Source organism: Heteronotia binoei, chromosome 1 (genome assembly GCF_032191835.1).
Source record: "Heteronotia binoei isolate CCM8104 ecotype False Entrance Well chromosome 1, APGP_CSIRO_Hbin_v1, whole genome shotgun sequence".
Taxonomy (NCBI): Eukaryota; Metazoa; Chordata; class Lepidosauria; order Squamata; family Gekkonidae; genus Heteronotia; species Heteronotia binoei.
This window is the reverse complement of record NC_083223.1, coordinates 221,838,783-221,856,234: the sequence shown is the minus strand read 5'-3', so window position 1 is coordinate 221,856,234 and position 17,452 is coordinate 221,838,783. Positions and strand designations below refer to the sequence as shown.

The following is a 17,452-nucleotide window of genomic DNA, read 5'->3' as shown; positions in this document are numbered from 1 at the left end:
CACTTCTCTTTCTGTCTGTCTGTCTCTCTGTCTGTCTGTCCGTCTGTTTCTTCTGCAGGCGCTTCTTTGAGGGCGTCTCACACTCTGGTTCCCAGACTGAGATCAGCAGTCTGCACAGCCAGAAAGGGCAGGAGCGAGAGTCGGGCAGCCCTGTGAGTTACTCCTCCCTCTTCCTTCTTTTCCTCCTGCTCCTCCTTCCCCTGCGAGCAGCCTTTCTGTCTGGGCCTACCCTCCAGAACCTGAACGCTATCGGGAGCAATCCCTCCTGTCTTTCTTTCTCTTCCTCCTGTCTTTCTCTCATGAGCGGTTCAGAGCAGGCCAGTTGGACTCGTTTGCTCTGCTAGGGCCACCCTGGTCCCTGCAGCATCAGCGGTCGGTGGTTTCCCCTCCTGGGGCAACTGGCCTGGTTTCCAGTGCATTGGTCAGTGTGTGGGCACAGCTTTTGTTTTGATGTTTCCTTTTCCTTGGAACCATCCTGCCATCACTCCCTGCTTGGGGGATGAGTGGATCAGAATTCCTCACTTCTAGTCTTGATTGTTTTTCCCTCCACCTGCCTTCCCACCCTCCTCCACTCACCCAGGGAGAAGCAGAAAAGCGGAAGGCAGGTGTTCCTCGCACCCAAGATGAAGCTGCTATGGAAACAGCGGCAATGGTAAGTCCAGAATGCCAGGGCAAGGGCACAGTCTTTACCTTTTTCAGTTGCCTTGTTTTGCTTGCTCTAAATGCCTACTCATCTTGGGGAGACTGGATATTTTCATATAACCCGTTTGTTCCCAGCAGTCTGTATGTAAAGAGGAGAGCCAGTTTGGTGTAGTGGTTAAGTGTGCGGACTCTTATCTGGGAGAACTGGGTTTGATTCCCCACTCCTCCACTTGCACCTGCTGCAATGGCCTTGGGTCAGCCATAGCTCTGGCAGAGGTTGTCCTTGAAAGGGCAGCTGCTGTGAGAGCCCTCTCAGCCCCACCCACCTCAGAGGGTGTCTGTTGTGGGGGAGGAAGGTAAAGGAGATTGTGAGCCGCTCTGAGACTCTTTGGAGTGGAGGGCGGGATATAAATCCAATATCTTCTTCTTCATCTTCTTTTGCCTGACCCTGGTCTGCCACTTACTCATGAAGCTGATGGGATTGACCAGAGTAGTCTGCTTGGGTGGCTTTCTCCACTTTGCATGGGGGAGACAGAGACAGAAGCCCAGGACCTCAGGTGTGCCCTAACGATACCAACATGGGTTTATCAACACATCTAAATGTGTTGCTTTGGCTGCAGCCCTTCTTGTTTATGCTGCTTTTTTTGCAGTCTGAACACATGAGGGCAGTGTAATGCACGTCTCTTGGTAGCAGCACTCAGAGGTTCCCAGCCTTTTTGGTAGGGTGACCCACAATTCCAAAATTACTTGCTGTAGCTACCCGCTTAAAAAAAAAACAACCACCACCCAAGCATGGACAAATCAGTAAAGCTGCAAAATCCTGGGAGCCACTTGCATAGGTTTCACAACCCATTTTTGAATCAGGACCCAAAAGGAAACCCCGGTAGGAAACACAGACTGGGAAACACTGGTGTGTATAGCACAAGTATCTGCGCAAGTATGTTTCTCATGGGTCCATTTAAAGGAAGCTGTGTCCTGTTAGTCAGCTAACTTGCGTGACTCAGCCTATGGCTCAGTTGCACATCATGTGCATTGTAGAGCTAAGAAACACACATTACTCTCCTGGATCTTTCCACAGCTGTAAGGGTCCTGAAAGTACTGGACTGACCCCCCCCCCCAAGAAGTAGGAAATATTTCTCTTTCCTTCTCCTGCTGGATGTGGCCAGTAAATCCAGCAAATGTGTCTGCAAACTTGTATATAGTCATGGCAGTGAGTGTGTAGAGAAAACCTAGGAGCAGACAAGGGTGTAAATTGGAGGAGATGGAAGAACTGACTGTGTAGTAAAGTAACCAGCTTTCTGGAAGATTCTGGGGTGGGGGGGGGCTGCCAAGTTGAAACTGCCACTTTTAGGGCCTAAAGTCCTCCCCCCAAATACTTTTTATGTATTCTCTCAGGAATTGGAAGTGGACGAATCCTGCCCAGGAGCAACTGAGACATCCCTGAAGGACAGCAGTGTGGACAGGCTAGCCCAGCTGAGCAGCGTCACTAAGCCTGAGTTCCCAGCCACTGTTTCCCCCAGGTAAGGAAGGCTTGGTCCGTGTTTGCTGGCCTGATGGGGAACAGCTGCCATGATCTCCACATGCCAAAGGACCAGAGTGTGCTAGTTTTGTCTGCTGGTGACCAGGTATATGGGAAGCTCCTTTGGCTGAGCTGCTGCCTTTCTGGCCATCTTGACCTATGAAGGTAAATAACTGAAAACACTGAAATTCAATGAATCGTAATGAACTGAAAGGGAGTCATTAAGAAAGCTTCTAAGCCCTGCTGGATTTGATCAGTAGTCCATCTAGCCCAGCATCCTGTCTCACACAGTGGCCAACCAGTTCCTTTGGACAACAGGGCAGGGAGGCTGAGGCCTTCCTCTGATGTTGCCTCCTGGCTCTGGGATTCAGAGGCTTAGTGCGTCTGAATGTGGAGGTTCCTCTCAGTTACCATGGCTAGTAGCATTGATAGACTTATTCTCTATGAATCTATCTAATCCCCATTTAAAGCTTTTATTCCTGTGGCCATCACTACACCCTCTGGCAGTGAATTCCACACTTTAACGGGGTGCTTTCACATATGCTAAAAAATGCAGATTCAATCCACTTCAGCAACTGTTTACAAGAGGATTTTGCCATTTCACACAGTAAAATCCAGCTGCAAAATACATTGAAAGTGGATTGAAAATGCTTTATTTAGTGTGTGTGAAAGCATCCTCCATGCAAAGTAGCATTTCCTTTTGTCCGTCCTGAACCTACTTGTCATCAGCTTCACTGGATGTCCTTGAGTCCTAGTATTTTGGAAGAGGGAGAAAAAGTTCTGTTTGTCAGCTCTCTCCACTCCATGCATAATTTTGTAAGCCTCTATCGTGTTCCCCCTTAGTCATCTCTTTTCTAAATGGAAAAGTCCCAGACTCTTCAGCCTTCCCTCACCGGAAAGGTGCTGCTCCAACTCCCGAATCATGGTTGCCCTTCTCAGTACTTTTTCCAGCTCTGCAATATCTTTTTTGAGATATGGTGACCATAAATTTATAAGGAGCATTACAATATTGACTGTTTTATTTTCAGTCCCCTTCCTAATAATCCCTAGCATCCTTCCAGAGCAAGTTTGACACTTGGAAGTTAGAGCTAGGTAGGCAGCTGTGTTGGTCTGAAGCAGTAGAACAAAATTTGAGCCAAGCAGCACCTTTTAGACCAACAAAGTTTATTCACGGCATGAGTTTTTGTTTATCTGAGGAAGTGTGCCTGCACACAAAAGCTCATACCTTGAATAAAACGTTGTTGGTCTTAAAGGTGCCACGGGACTCAAACTTTGTTCTACATGGAAGTTAGTGTAGAAGGACATCCTCAGTTGATCTTTATGGAGGTGATCAGACCCTGCTGGCTTTTTGCCATGTCCTTGAATTGCTGTTTGAGGACTCCAGAAAAGGGTGCCTGTGAATATCATGGGCTGGATGATCTATTTCTGGAGCTCTTGTGCATCACTGCCGACTTGCACAATTGTGGTTACTCAGTCCTTAGGGAGAACCTTTCCCTTGGGACACCCTTGTTCACCTTGACTTTTCTGACTTTTAGCAAAGTTGAGAACAAGCAGTTGTGGCGGCCCCGCAGCATGTCTGTCAAGGACAGGCAGAACTCCAAGGGCCAGGGGGACCGGACCAGCAGCCTGGACAGCGAGAGCTCCCCAGACTCCCGGCAGAGCACTCAGGTCAGGTTGTTGTGAGGGAGTCCTCTTTTGCCTGGGACTGACTCGGCCCCCATGGAAAGGGATGGATGGGCAAGAGGGGTGGAGGAAAGAGGCAGCTTCTTGTTAAAATTGGGGGGTGGGACAGGAGCTCTTCCATGCTTTTAAATCACCTACCAGCCTAGGAGAAGCCTGGTGAGTTTCACTCTGCTCTGAAGGCCTCTTTGCTTGGCTGCTGCAGGTGCCCCGCAAGTCTGTATATGATCAGCTGAACCAGATCCTGGTCTCGGATGAGCAGCTGCCAGAGAGCATCATCCTGGTAAACATCAGCGAGTGGCAAGGCCAGGTAAACATTGAATTATGTCCTGGGTAGGCAGGCAGGGCTTTGGTGCCTCTGGAACATCTTTCGTATGCCTCACCTGGTGGCAGCGCATCTGATCCCAGCCCCCTTGTTGCTGTAACCAAGACCAGTTCTCCCAGATCAACCTGTGCAGTCCAGAGCACACCAGCAGGGAGCAGGCACACTTCAAGGCAGCCACTCCTGATGACTCAGCTGAGGCGAAATGCTGCTGAGGTTTCACTGGGAGAGTTTGGGAGTCCCTCTATTTTAATAAAGGACTAGATAGAAACCTATAAAAACAGAGATAAAGAAATTGATGCCCTGACTTGGATGGCCCAGGCTCACTATGGTAGTATCAGATCTCGGAAGCTAAGCAGGGTTGGCCTTGGTTGGTATTTGGATGGGAGACCACCAAGGAAGTCTAGGGCCACAACATGGAGGTAGGCAATGGCAAACCACCTCTGATCATCTCTTGCCTTGAAAACCCTATGGGTCGCCATAAGTTGGCTGTGACACGACTGTATTTACCACCACCACCTCAAAATATATTAGTAAAGCAATTTTAAAAACAAGGAATTTAGAATAAGATTTTGGTATGGTAGAAGTTTATTTTCAGAGACAGGAGAAGCTTCTCAGTTTCTGTCAACCCCAGAACACAAGAACCTGGCAGCAGGGCTGAGCAAGATCTCTGCCCAAGATCCCGGGAAGTGGCTGTCAAGTCATAGGACCCGATACTGCATTAGATGGGCCAGCGGGTCTGCTTCAGTAGAAAGCAGGTCCTCATGCTCTTGTTTTTGGCTTTGTATTGTCAGTATCTGTGCGATCAGCTCCAGGAACACAAGCAGCCCATCGTCTCCACCTGCTCCATGGCGGATGTCCAGGCTGCTTTCAACACTATTGTTGCTCGCATCCAGAGATAGTGAGTACGGCCCACAGGCAGTATGCAGCCAGCTGGTGTATGCTGGGTATTAGCTGTTGCCAAAACATCATCTCTGTGGTTCAATATCCACAGAGCATGCAGTGATTCCTGCTTTCTCTTAGGGAATTCTGCTCAGGCCCTGTATCCCAAAGAGGCATTTACAGTTATTGTTTTCCCATCTTTGGAGCTCATGCTTATCCAAGCTTTATCAAAAGTCTGAGTTTGGATGGTTGAATGAAGGCTCTGCCTTTAATCCAGAATCTGTGAACATTTGGAGGGTGGAGAGAGGACACTGTGCATGTTTTGTTTTTCCTGTTCTGGTGTTGCTTCGCTCTGAACCTCTCAGAATCTTTCTTCCTCTGGCAGCTGCAACTGTAATTCCCACATGCCTCCTCCAGTGAAGGTGGCTGTGGCAGGGGACCAGAGTTACCTGAGCATCGTCCTGCGCTTCTTTGTGGAGCAGCTGGCGAGCAAGACCCCAGACTGGCTCAACTACCTCCGTTTTCTGGTGGTGCCCTTGGGTAAGTCTTGACACAGGAAGGCCACAGCATTCTGTCAGCCTTAGGATACTGATGATGGCTGACCAAGAGTGGTTTCATTTTTTTGTGCATTTTTGTGCCTTTTCCATATTTAGCTGTGAATGGAACTTATTTTCTTTATAATGATTTATTTTAGAACAAAAAATATGCTCAAGGCAAGGGTTCCACTTAAAATTTGGTGTTATACCTAATAGTGATGGGTGGCCTCGTTATGTTGATCAAAAAAGTTACCCAGGGCAGAGATACATATTTCTGCAAACCCAGGGAAACCCCCCAGGGCAGCAGACATCCCATCCCCCCAGTTGGGTGGGTAAAAAAACCTTTAAAAACCCAGACATGCAACTTTGTCATGTGCACAGACATTGCAATGGGATCTCACAAAAACCGATTGCTAGGATTTCTGATGCCATTTTGAATTGCCAAGAAGAAACCAAAGCAATGAATAGACTTCTGCCACAGAGACAAGAAAAGATTTGAGGGTAATGGACAGGGGGAGACAAAAGCAAAACAGTGAAGGGTAGGCAGGAAGAAAGACTGAGATGGAGGAAGGGAGATGGAGACAGCAGGGACACAGGGCAAGTGCCATGAGGGAAACAGGAGGGGGTAGATGGAGCCAACTAACTGGATGACCCTGGCCCAGTCACAAGCAGTCAGCCTAATCTACCTCACACACTCTCATCCTAATCTGCTTCACATGATTATTGTGAGGATAAAATGGACGCGAGGAGAACAATGTTAAGCTGCTTCAGGTTCCCAAGGGAGAAAGGCAGAGTATAACTCTAGTAAGGAAATAAATAAATAAATGATGGAGCTGCTGGGGAGAAGGGATTCCCCTCCCTTACCATTAACCAACTTGTGGGAGCTACATTCCCCATAAAAGTCCATCCCCACAGGCAAGACTTTTCGACAGATCTACATAGAAGCAACTACCTTTTAGCAAAGGTTTCACTTTGTTTTTTGCCGGTTAATTATTTCCTGTTCTTCCCTGACTGGCTATTTCTCTCCCAGCACTCATGAATACATGGTTAATTCTCAGCTCCTGTTCCTTGAGGAGTGGCAATCCTAAGTGTTTTTACTTTGTAGCAAACTCAATTACTGATCATGTCTTTTTTAAAGCTTGATTGGAATGATAACACTATGAAATAAGAATCACCGTGGGGAGTGAGTATAGCAGTGGCTTTGCTTGACTAAAAAGTACAAAAAAAACCCCTACATGATTCATCCCCCTCCCAGCTAGTTTTGGATTCATTTATGAAAGCCACAAGAGGGGCCAGCAGTTGTAGGAAAGAAGAAAAAACAAGCAAGAAGGAGATGGAAAAGATGACATTTTAAAGGGACAGTAGACCTGGGGAGCTTTAGCAGTGCTTTGCTATTGTGCTAGTGCTGCAGTTGTTTCTGGTTCTATAGAAGTGCCACAAATCGGAGAGAAAATTGCTACAGATCTTAAGAGAAGGTGGAAACACACCAAAGATATTGGAACACAATGTGTTGACCACATCATCACTGAAGTGAATGAATCATGGCAGTGCTAAACTTAAATGGCTATTGTGGAATCAGAACTGTCTTGTCAGCTTTTCCAAGAATAAAAAAGAAAACCTGGGCTAGAGAAGCCAAGACAGACTAACTAAAGTAGGACATGGCTGTGGGTCACAGACACAATGGAAGTTTGGCCTTGCCTATGTTCTCCAGTCTCTTTCTATCTCTATCTCTCTCTTTTTAATGCCTCCATTTCCTCTGTGTCATTCCCAGGTTCCCACCCCTTGGCCAAGTACCTTGGTTCTGTGGACAACAGGTACAGCACTTTGTTCCTGGACACCGCGTGGAGGGAGCTTTTCAGCAGAGCTGAGCCCCCTAGCTCAGGTAATAGCTCAGAAGACAGGCAGGAGCACTAGCAGCATGGGAAAGCAACGGTGGAAAAGAACCCTGAGGGCTTTGCCAACTCTGCTTCCTCTAATACTTCTCGTTGTCTCCCTCCAGACACTGCGGATGTCCCTGGCCGAGTTGCCCAGTTCATTGCGGGTGCCAGCCTGTCCCACCAGCTGCCCATTTCTGAAGCCATGTTGACCTACAAGCAGAAGAGGTAAGGGGGCATGCAATCTTCCTCTTCTACATCCCCCACCCCCAGCTTAGCAAAAGTTGTGGCCACTTGGACCCACACCATACCCCTCATGAATCTGTGCTGGACCTCTGCAGCACGGTCTCTCGTTGCTCCCAGCAATTCCCCAAAGGGGTTGGGCAGTGAGACAGGCAGGCAGAGGGGCTAGAGGCTACAGACTGTTGCTGCTCCATGCATTTATCAGGCCACTTGGTAACCTTGAAAGTGGGCTACTGTGTGGCTCTGGTTTGTCTGAATCTCCCCTGAAGCACAGGACAGCAGGGTGCAACGGATGGGCAATTCTTCTCTCCTTGTGGGGAGAAGAGAGTTTTGTGCCGGCATAAGGGTACGTCCAAATGGTGACTTTAGGAATTGCAAGTGCTGTTTCTGTGCTTCCTTCTGCCACAGTTCAGGTGTGTGGGGTACTTCACTCCCTGCTGTTCTCTGCTTGCCCCTACAGCCAACAGGGATCGGCACGCAGTACGTACGGCTGGCTTGCTGCATTCACTGCAGGGGTGTCTGGGGAAGGAGGGGAGAGTACCTGCTTTTCTGCTGGGATGGATCCCTGGCTGAAGTTTCCCATGCCCAATCCAGGGAGAGGCTTCCAAGTTCTAGACATAGTTCCCCATTGCACAGTTGTAAAACAGGAGCTTTCATTCCACCATCTGGGGTTTTGGGCCTAAGTGGCAACAAAATGGGCACCAGGTGATACACAACTGTTGATGCCTCCTGGGCTCCCCTCCAGCCAGTTCACTGCTTAGTTTGACTTGCCACTGAAGTGAGCAGTTCAAGCCTGTGGCAGGGAATGGCAGTTGGCAAAGGGAAGTCTGTAAGCAGACCTGCTGTCTGTTCAGAAGGGCTGCCAGCTCAGGCCAGGTCAAAGGAGTCCGTTCTAACAAGGCAGGCTGGCTCAGGAGCCCCTCGCCCACTCCTGGCCTGTGATGTTTAAGGCCTCCTGAAACAAATGTGACTGCTACTGGCCTGTGCTGATAAGCAGAGCAACAGAAGAGCCCTTTTGCTGGAACAGCAGTTGCATGAAGCAGCCATTGACAGCCATATTGTGGAAGGAGGAAGAGACAAGGGACGTGACTATAGGGTTAGGCCTGGCAGCTGCTTCCAGGTGACCGGTTGACACAAGCACCTGCGGGGGGGTGGGGGGACATGGGAGCTACATGGAAAGCCTTTGGCGGGCTCACCTTGTGCACAACCTGTGGTTTTTGGCATGTCACCACAAGCATTGCTTTACAAGACAATTAAGAACATAAGAGAAGCCATATTGGATCAGGCCAAGGACCCATCCAGTCCAACACTCTATGTAACACAGTGGTCAAAAACCCCAGGTGCCATCAGGAGGTCCATCGTGGGGCCAGGACACTAGAAGTCCTCCTACTGTTGTCCCTCCCAAGCGCCAAGAATACGGAGTATCACTTGCCCCAGACAGAGAGTTCCAACAATACACTGTGGCTAATAGCCACTGCTCCATATACTTATACCTCTGCTCCATATACTTATCCAATCCCCTCTTGAAGCTTGCTATGCTTGTAGCCACTGCCACCTTCTGTGGCAGTGAATTCCATGTATTAATCAGCCTTTGATCAAAGAAGTACTTCCTTTTATCCATTCTAACCTGACTGCTCAGCAATTTCATTGAGTGCCCATGAGTTCTCATATTGTGAGAAAGGGAGAGAATACTTCTCTGCCTTCTCTATCCCATGCATAATCTTGTAAATCTCTGTCATGTCACCCCAGTTGACGTTTCTCCAAGCTAAAGAGCCCCAAGCGTTTTAACCTTTTTTCATAGGGAAAGTGTCCCAACCCTTTAATAATTCTAGTTGCCCTAGAGCCAGTTTGGTGTAGTGGTTAAGTGTGCGGACTCTTATCTGGGAGAACTGGGTTTGATTCCCCACTCCTTCACTTACACCTGCTAGCATGGCCTTGGGTCAGCCATAGCTCTGGCAGAAGTTGTCCTTGAAAGGGCAGCTGCTGTGAGAGCCCTCTGCAGCCCCACCCACCTCACAGGGTGTCTGTTGTGGGGGAGGAAGGTAAAGGAGATTGTGAGCCGCTCTGAGACTCTTCAGAGTGGAGGGTGGGATATAAATCCAATATCATCATCATCATCTCCTTTTCTGAACTTTTTCCAATGCTATAATATCTTTTTTGAGGTGTGGTGACCAGAATTGTACACAGTACTCCAAATGAGGGCACACCATCGATTTATACAGGGGCATTATGATACTGGCTGATTCGTTTTCAATTCCCTTCCTAATAATTCCCAGCCTAGCACTTGCACTTGGCCACCCTGAACCTCATTTGCCATGTTGACGCCCACTCACCCAGCCTCGAATTGCCTTGCAGTGCACCCAAAACCCTCATGCTGCATGTAGCTATGTATGCTCTCGACAAGCTTGACACCAGCTTGGGGGAGCAAACATGAACAGGCTTTCCCTACAGCCTCCTCGCACAGCCAGGGGTTGTCCAAGCAGACCCACAGGTGCCTGTGTCAAAAATCTGCAGTTCAGAAATGAGCTTTCTTGAGAGAGGGAGCTGAGCGCTCTGGGTTAGCATGTCTTTGGCTTCTGCATGAACTCACTGCACTCAGAGTTGACCTAACAGCATCAGCACCACAGGTGATACTCTTGGGCATGCCAGGGAAGCAGCGCCTGATCAGAAGACTGTGCCTGCAGTGCTTTCTGCAAAATTGTGGGGCACATGTCTTAGGATAGTACACTGCAGATGCTTTGGGATATCCGAATGTCTCAGGCTGGTCCTTGTTGCTCCATGAAGGCTTTGGGCTTCTGAAAGCAGTTGAGTTTCAAGCAAGAGGGCTCTCTGGCTGCACAGATTCCATGTCTTGGAGGAGTCATGGGAGAGAGAGAGACGGATAATACTGTGCAATATCATAGCAACATATTTAAATCAATGACTTTAAAACAAAGTCAACAACGTTGTGTCCACATGAAGAATCTATGGAACAGTATGCATGACGTCAAAGGTCTAAAACTAAAAATGGTCTTTGACACCGTTTCCCCCCTTAAAAATCAGAAATCACCCCTTCCATTTGTCTAAGTGATTGCAGAAAAGTAGACAGATGGCTTCTTCAGCTGTAGAGTGCACTTCACTGGCAATTGATCTTCATGCAACTACAGTGGTTTTCAGAGCTGTCTTCCAGGACTTCTGGAGTTCCTCAGTGCTATGGCTAATAATGACAGACAAAATTCCATTGAAAAGGAACATGCCTGCCATAACATGCAAACATAGGAGAGCACTGTGTGCAGTGCTGGGTGTAGATTTTGTTCACATGGGTTGATGATAAGACTCAACAAGGCCTAATCAGTGCCCTTGATAGACTGAGCACATGCCATAGAATGTGGACAAGAATCTTCCACAGGGTCAGGGCAATAGCCAGGAGGGGGGCACTGGGACAGTGCCCCGTATAGAAGCTGCAGCACCCCCAAAGCAGCACTTCTTTTGAAAGGGAAGATTGGATGGGGGTGCTGCTGAATCTATAGGGGGCATTGTCCCCAGTGCTCCCTGCTGGCTGGGTTCCTGCACAGGTAAAAGGGGGCTAGTGCCAGTGCCCAGGGATCCCTGGCATGGCAGGCAGAACCTTTTGATTCCTATATTGTGGCCAGAATATTTCACAGATGCATTTGTAATTGATCCAAATGGCATAATTGGTATCAGTCTCCAGGCTCTTGTGGAGAAGACAGTAGAGCCTCCATTGCTAAGGTGGCAACATAAGCATTCACACACACAGATGCATGCAAACACAAAAGGCCCCTGTGTTTTGCAAGCTTTTCGCTGTCTTTCTGCACTTCTGGCTTAGTTTGCAAGTATAGAAGTAAGAGCTTCAAAAAGCCACTGCTTGGATACAGCAAGAGAAGTCCAGTTGTTTTCAAGGATTTTGGAGCCCTCTTTCTGCACAGATCTGCTCAGGAGACTATTTGGCCTCCTAGCAGCTGCTGCAAGAGCCAGTGCAGCCCATTCCTTCCTCTGTTGAGAAGTAAGCAACATTGGTTGCCCTGGCCTCCTTGCTGGCTGAGCTGGACACTGTGTGGTGTCTTCCAGAGCTGCTGTCTTAACCGCTTGTGTTCCAGCAGTGCTTATGCTTCTTCCTCTTCTTGGTTTTTTTGGCATTCAAGGAAAAGAAGCCTCTATTTTGATTTTTATATCAGGTATTGGACTGTGGCTTGCTGCAGTGTTGCCTTCTCCGTGTCTGTCCATCTCATCACTTTGTCTAGGGACAGAACCGATTCCCTTCCTGCCTGCCTTTGTGTGAGGCAAGGGCTGCTGGCTGCTTCTGGCTTGCATGTGTGAATTCCCTGCTGTGGAAATAGAGTGGGTGGGAGGGGGAGAAGAAAGGGGGAGGGAATTCCCTTTTTGAGCTGCATCTGACTCCTCTTGTCCTCCCCGCCCCTACGGTGTGATCCTGTACTCCAGTGTTTGAGGGAGGGCTGCTGTGTTATGTGAGTCAGAAGAACTGGGCCTGCTTCTTTCCCCTTTTCCTCCCTGCTCCCACCTCCCAAGAGGAAGAACTCTCATTGCTTGGCTCTGCAATCACTGTTTGTTTATAATGTCAGGCTTTTGCTGGGACATCTGCAACCAACGCCAGCAAAAAGCCTGGCCTTTTCTGCTTGCATCAAAGGGCACCTTGGTAGGGGTGGAGCTGCTCCCTTGCAGAGTGGAAAGCTCTTGGTGATGTGAAATGCAAGGGGTTCTGGGAGGTGAAGTTGTGTGCATGAGCCATGCTTCATGGTTGCCTTCGCAGGCAGAGTTCTCTTAACCTTTAAATGCCTGTGTTCCATTTGCAGCCCGGATGAGGATTCCTGCCAGAAATTTGTGCCATTTGTTGGGGTGAGTATTGTCAGGGATGCAGATGTGGAGATCACCTCAGTATTATCAGGGGTGGGAACTGTAAATAAGTACAAGGAGAACTCTCTGGGTTCCTTCTCCACTTGGAGTACCAGTCCTGAGATACTCTCAGGAGGAGGCTGAAAAGGACAGAAAGAAGCCAAAGCACAGCCTTTAAGAGGTGCTGTTTCCATTGCTGGGTTGAAAATTAAAGGGAGGGCACTGAAAGACGACCCTTGGCTTAACTGTGATGCAGTTTTTCCTTTCTCCTGTCTTCTTTGGCAGGTGGTGAAGGTGGGGCTCGTGGAGCAGTCCTTCAGCACTTCAGGTGAGCAGCAGCTGGGCCCTCCAGGCTCCTGCCACGTCGTCCTCCCTTTGTTCTCCCCTCTCTCACATAATTGGCCTTTCGGTAGTGAGAGCTCTCCACAAAATGAATAAAATCAAACAAAATGCAAAACAGGAAAGATGAAAGCAGCGGACTGTGCAGCAATCAGAACATGAAAGCACATTAACAAGCCAGAAAAAAATGTCTGTCTGACTAAACAGGATGTTGTGCTCCATTTAAATGGGCAAAGATCTCTGGCCTGGAGTACCTCATCTGGCAACTGGTTCCACAGCTTGCAGACTGCTACAGAGAAGGCCCATTTGGAAGTGGTCACTAGCCAACCTAGGGCCCCACAATCTTTTTTAAAAATTCCTTTATTTACACCCTGCCTTTCTTCCCAGTGGAGACTCAAAGTACTTCTAGCATTCTCTTCTCCTCTGTTTTACCCTCACAGAAACAACATGAGATTTATTTATTTTATTAGATTTCTATCCTGCCCTTCCTGAGAGCAGGTTCAGGACCAATTCCATCATATATGAACAACTATCAAACACAGTGTTGGTTAAGCTGAGTGTGGCTGGCCCAAGGTCACCCAGCAAGCTTCCCCGTTATGAGTGGGAATTCAAACCTGGGTCTCCCAGATCCTAGTCAGGCACTCTAGCCCCTGTACCACACTGGCTGCAGATTTCAGCGGACCCCCAATGTGAGGCAGGCCCTAGAAGGCTGAAATTATGTCAGACAAACTAGGGCTCTGTAAAGTGGCTATAGTAGACATTTCATCTCAGAAATCTGATACGTATTTTAGTTTTTTATCTTGACAATGGAAAGGTCAGGGCAGAAATGCTTTAAATAGATATCTAAGTACCTTCAGAGAGCCCATCATGCAAAGGTCATAAAACATTTACACATTTCAAGGCATTCTGTGCACAGATGACAAATGCCCACAAGGACACTGAAGCCTCTCAGACCTTGTTACACTGAAGATGGGAAAACGACTGATTGGGATATTTTCCCTCAAATTCCAGTCAGAAAGAGTGGCACTAGCTCATTTACCTGTAAAATTCTGAGGAAGGTGTGACCAAAGTGGTGCTTCCTCTTTTAGCTGTGTGCAGTGTGTGCTTCTCGTGCATTGGTACATCCCTGGAGAGAAGGCTGCCAGGAAACAAAGAGCTCAGAATGCTTGTGAAAACAGAGGGTTGCCCTGGGGACTCACAGTGTCATCTGTGATTGCAAGGGGTATTGTTGTCTGGAGAAGAAGGGAGGACAGGCTGGCACTCCTGTTGCCTGAATCCATCCATTGTGGGAAGAGTTAAAAAAGGGAGCTCACTTCTTCCCCACCAGGAGTGGGTGCCTCCAGCAAGAGTGGCTCCTGGCATGCTTCAAGAGACTCTGCTGTAAGGCATGGTCACTTGCATCCTACAACAGTCAGTCAAGGACCATCCTGATGCATAGGTGCTGAGAAGTGAGAACCTCCTCATTGCAACCGGTGTGTTTATTTTGCTTTTCCTGTAGTTGATTCTGATGACGCTACCATCTGCACCACCTCGCTACTTAGCTCATCCTCTCCATCTGGGGGAGGGGTCCCCTATACCAAGGAGGTAGTGGGTACCCCACCGCCCTCCCCGTCGGTGAGCAGTGGGCTTTCGGGAGCAGGGTAAGCACCTCTCATCTACAACTGCAGTGGGAATTCTGGCCTGATCACTGTTTAATCTTCTGTGAGTCACTCAGCTAGCATGTTGAGTAGGATAAATAACAATGAGAGAAGCCAGCTGGGTTCAGAAAGACAGCCCATTCCCCTGGCACAGGGAGAGAACCCAGAGCAGGATGACAGCAGGACCGTCTGTGCAGTCAGGCTGTGGTGCTGCCAAACATTAGGCTTGGAAATTTCACTGGCAGCATTTGTGCATGGACTGCTAGAGAGGAATTCAGCATGGAAGCTGAAGACAAATGCTTTCATGGCAGCATCAGGGGAAGGCCTTGGCCTCCCAGCCCTGCTGTTGGCTGTCCGAAAGGACTGGTTGGCCATTGTGTGAGACAAGATGCTGGACTAGATGGACCACTAGCAGGGCTTTTCTTGTGTTATGATTGTTGTGGGAATGGAGGATGGTCGTGCGAGTTGTAGAGATGGCTGCTCAGATGTGGAGTTTGCACTAAAGTTAATGCAGACTGTAAGGAGACACAGTTTTACATGTTTGGACGCTGACACTATATTAAAAATTCTGCAAAAAAAATAGCATGTCAGAATGAATATTAAATTAGAACCAGTCTCTGAATTCCTATCTTTCTATAGTTGGGCAATTTTTATCCCTTGCCGTTGGAAGTGGTTCATTCCTTCAAGGGCTGCACCACATATCATCCTGCTGATTATGTCTTGGCTCAGAGTTGTCATAACATTTTTTTTCTTCCTCCAGCTCTCTGAGTCCTGGTGTGGAGGTGATGGGTCTACAGGTTGATTACTGGACAGCTCAGGGGCCAGAAAAAAGAAAAGAGGCTGACAAGCGGGAGACAGGCATCAAGAACACCCTGAAAAGCAATTTCCGCTCCCTCCAGGTCAGCCGCATCCCCAGCCCCGGCGAGCTGGCCCCGCCCAACACTATGGCCATGACCGTGGTCACCAAGGAGAAGAACAAGAAAGGTACCAGACTGCAGCACCAGTCCTCTTTTGTCCATTCATAGCTTTTTCCCCCTTCCATGGGCAAATCTGTGGCCTGCTCTGCATATTCTGAGAAATACTGCTTCACCTGTTGTCTTGCCATGCTTCTGCTATAACATCTATTGTATTGTCCTTGGCAGTGATGTTTCTGAGCAAGAAACCGAAAGAGAAGGACTTGGAACCCAAAAGCCAAGTGATAGAGGGGATCACACGTCTGATCTGCACAGCCAAGCACCAAAACACCATGCTGCGTGGTAAGCAGCTTCCCCCATTCAGGGCCTCTCACAGCTAGCTGTGGTCCTTTCCCTGATCACCTTGCCAGACTGTGGTCCCTTCCCAAAAAACCAACAAAACCTGTGTAAACAAATTAAGACACTAAATTTATTATGAACAATAAAATTTTTATATTCCAATACCAACTGTGTATTATTTATATATGAATTAATTAGTTTTTGACAATAAATATAAAAAGCAATAATTCATAATAGAATATCATCAATAGGGGGGAAACTACAAAATTTGTAACCAAAACTGGTATGAGAATGTTCATTAAGATAGTTTATAAAGTCACAGTCAGTTTAAATAAATCTATGAGAACATAAGAGAAGCCATGTCGGATCAGGCCAGTGGCCCATCCAGTCCAACACTCTGTGTCACACAGTGGCCACAAAAACCCAGGTTCCATCAGGAGGTCCATCAACGAGGCCAGGACACTAGAAGCCCTCCCATAGTCCCTAAAACCTGTTTCCCAGAGATCCCACTACTGTAAAGGAAAACGCACATTCAGTCTTCATCCTGAAGAACTTGTCAGAGATCACAAGTAACATGTTTCCAAGCACAGTCCCAGCAAATGGGTGAACTACCTATGGAAATCACCATTTTGCCAAAGCTTTTTCAAATTTGGAACTGCTTAGCAATGTGACTTAAAACCAACTCTGGGAAACAAGTTTAATGGACTATGATTTATTTAAACAAACTCTAATTTTGTGAATGATCTTAACATTCTCAAACCTGTTTTAAGAACATAAGAGAAGCCATGTTGGATCAGGCCAATGGCCCATCCAGTCCAACACTCTGTGTCACACAGTGGCCCAAAAAAATTATATATATATATATATATATATATATATATATATATACACACACACACACTCTGTGGCTAATAGCCACTGATGGACCTCTGCTCCATATTTTTATCTAAACCCCTCTTGAAGGTGGCCATGCTTGTGGTCGCCGCCACCTCCTGTGGCAGTGAATTCCAATCTATAATTGGTTATAGATTTTGTAGTATTCCCCATGTTGATGATACTCTATTATAAATTATTGCTTTGTATATTTATTGTCAAAAACTAATTTTGTTATAAATAATGCAAAACACAGTTGTTTATAATAACTTCAGTGTCTTAATTTGTTTACACTTTTTTTTTTTTGCTTTCTGGTGTTTTATCTTTACTGTGTACCTCACTTTTTGTGTGAGGCTGTGAGCCCCAGCAGCCTCCCCCCCCCAACCATACTCCAGAAAATGGCCTATTTTTGGTTAAGGTGAATGCCCTCTCCACTACAACAGAGAGCTTTAACACAGAAAGGTTCCTCCAGCAGCTGCTCCCCAGCTGTGAGACTGAGCACTTGGTCCCAACTTTGCTCCTGCCACCCTCTGAATACCTTTCTGTCCCCTCTCTTACAGTTTGTATTGATGGAGTGGAGTGGAATGATGTGAAGTTTTTCCAGCTGGCTGCACAGTGGCCAACACATGTCAAGTATTTCCCAGTTGGCATCTTTGGCTACACAAAGAATGTGTGATAAAACAAAGCAAACGGGCAGTTTGGAAGGACTGGAGCTCAACCACACAGAATGGAGAGAACACCCAGCTCCGTTGCTTCTGCTGAAGACTGACTTGCCCAGTGCCAGAGCCCAAATCTGGCTCA

The 17,452-nt window shown here is 47.6% G+C and overlaps 1 protein-coding gene across 3 annotated transcripts in view; it reads left to right on the top strand.

The window, feature by feature from the left end:
- The window catches only part of LOC132578161 (phosphofurin acidic cluster sorting protein 2-like), a 201,444-nt gene extending 183,992 nt beyond the window's left edge, over nucleotides 1-17,452 (top strand). Inside the window, exons 10-25 of one of the 3 annotated variants that reach the window (XM_060248029.1) lie at nucleotides 59-152; nucleotides 581-652; nucleotides 2,038-2,162; nucleotides 3,697-3,829; nucleotides 4,047-4,151; nucleotides 4,958-5,064; nucleotides 5,431-5,585; nucleotides 7,353-7,463; nucleotides 7,581-7,683; nucleotides 11,841-11,873; nucleotides 12,510-12,552; nucleotides 12,835-12,877; nucleotides 14,387-14,528; nucleotides 15,286-15,509; nucleotides 15,668-15,781; nucleotides 17,212-17,452. In XM_060248029.1, the coding sequence (XP_060104012.1) occupies nucleotides 59-152; nucleotides 581-652; nucleotides 2,038-2,162; nucleotides 3,697-3,829; nucleotides 4,047-4,151; nucleotides 4,958-5,064; nucleotides 5,431-5,585; nucleotides 7,353-7,463; nucleotides 7,581-7,683; nucleotides 11,841-11,873; nucleotides 12,510-12,552; nucleotides 12,835-12,877; nucleotides 14,387-14,528; nucleotides 15,286-15,509; nucleotides 15,668-15,781; nucleotides 17,212-17,327 (1,720 nt within the window). In that variant the 3' untranslated portion in view covers nucleotides 17,328-17,452. Of the gene's footprint in view, nucleotides 1-58; nucleotides 153-580; nucleotides 653-2,037; nucleotides 2,163-3,696; nucleotides 3,830-4,046; nucleotides 4,152-4,957; nucleotides 5,065-5,430; nucleotides 5,586-7,352; nucleotides 7,464-7,580; nucleotides 7,684-8,106; nucleotides 8,617-11,840; nucleotides 11,874-12,509; nucleotides 12,553-12,834; nucleotides 12,878-14,386; nucleotides 14,529-15,285; nucleotides 15,510-15,667; nucleotides 15,782-17,211 lie in introns of those variants that run through there. The other 2 variants (XM_060248037.1, XM_060248047.1) reach the window with 2 other exon arrangements.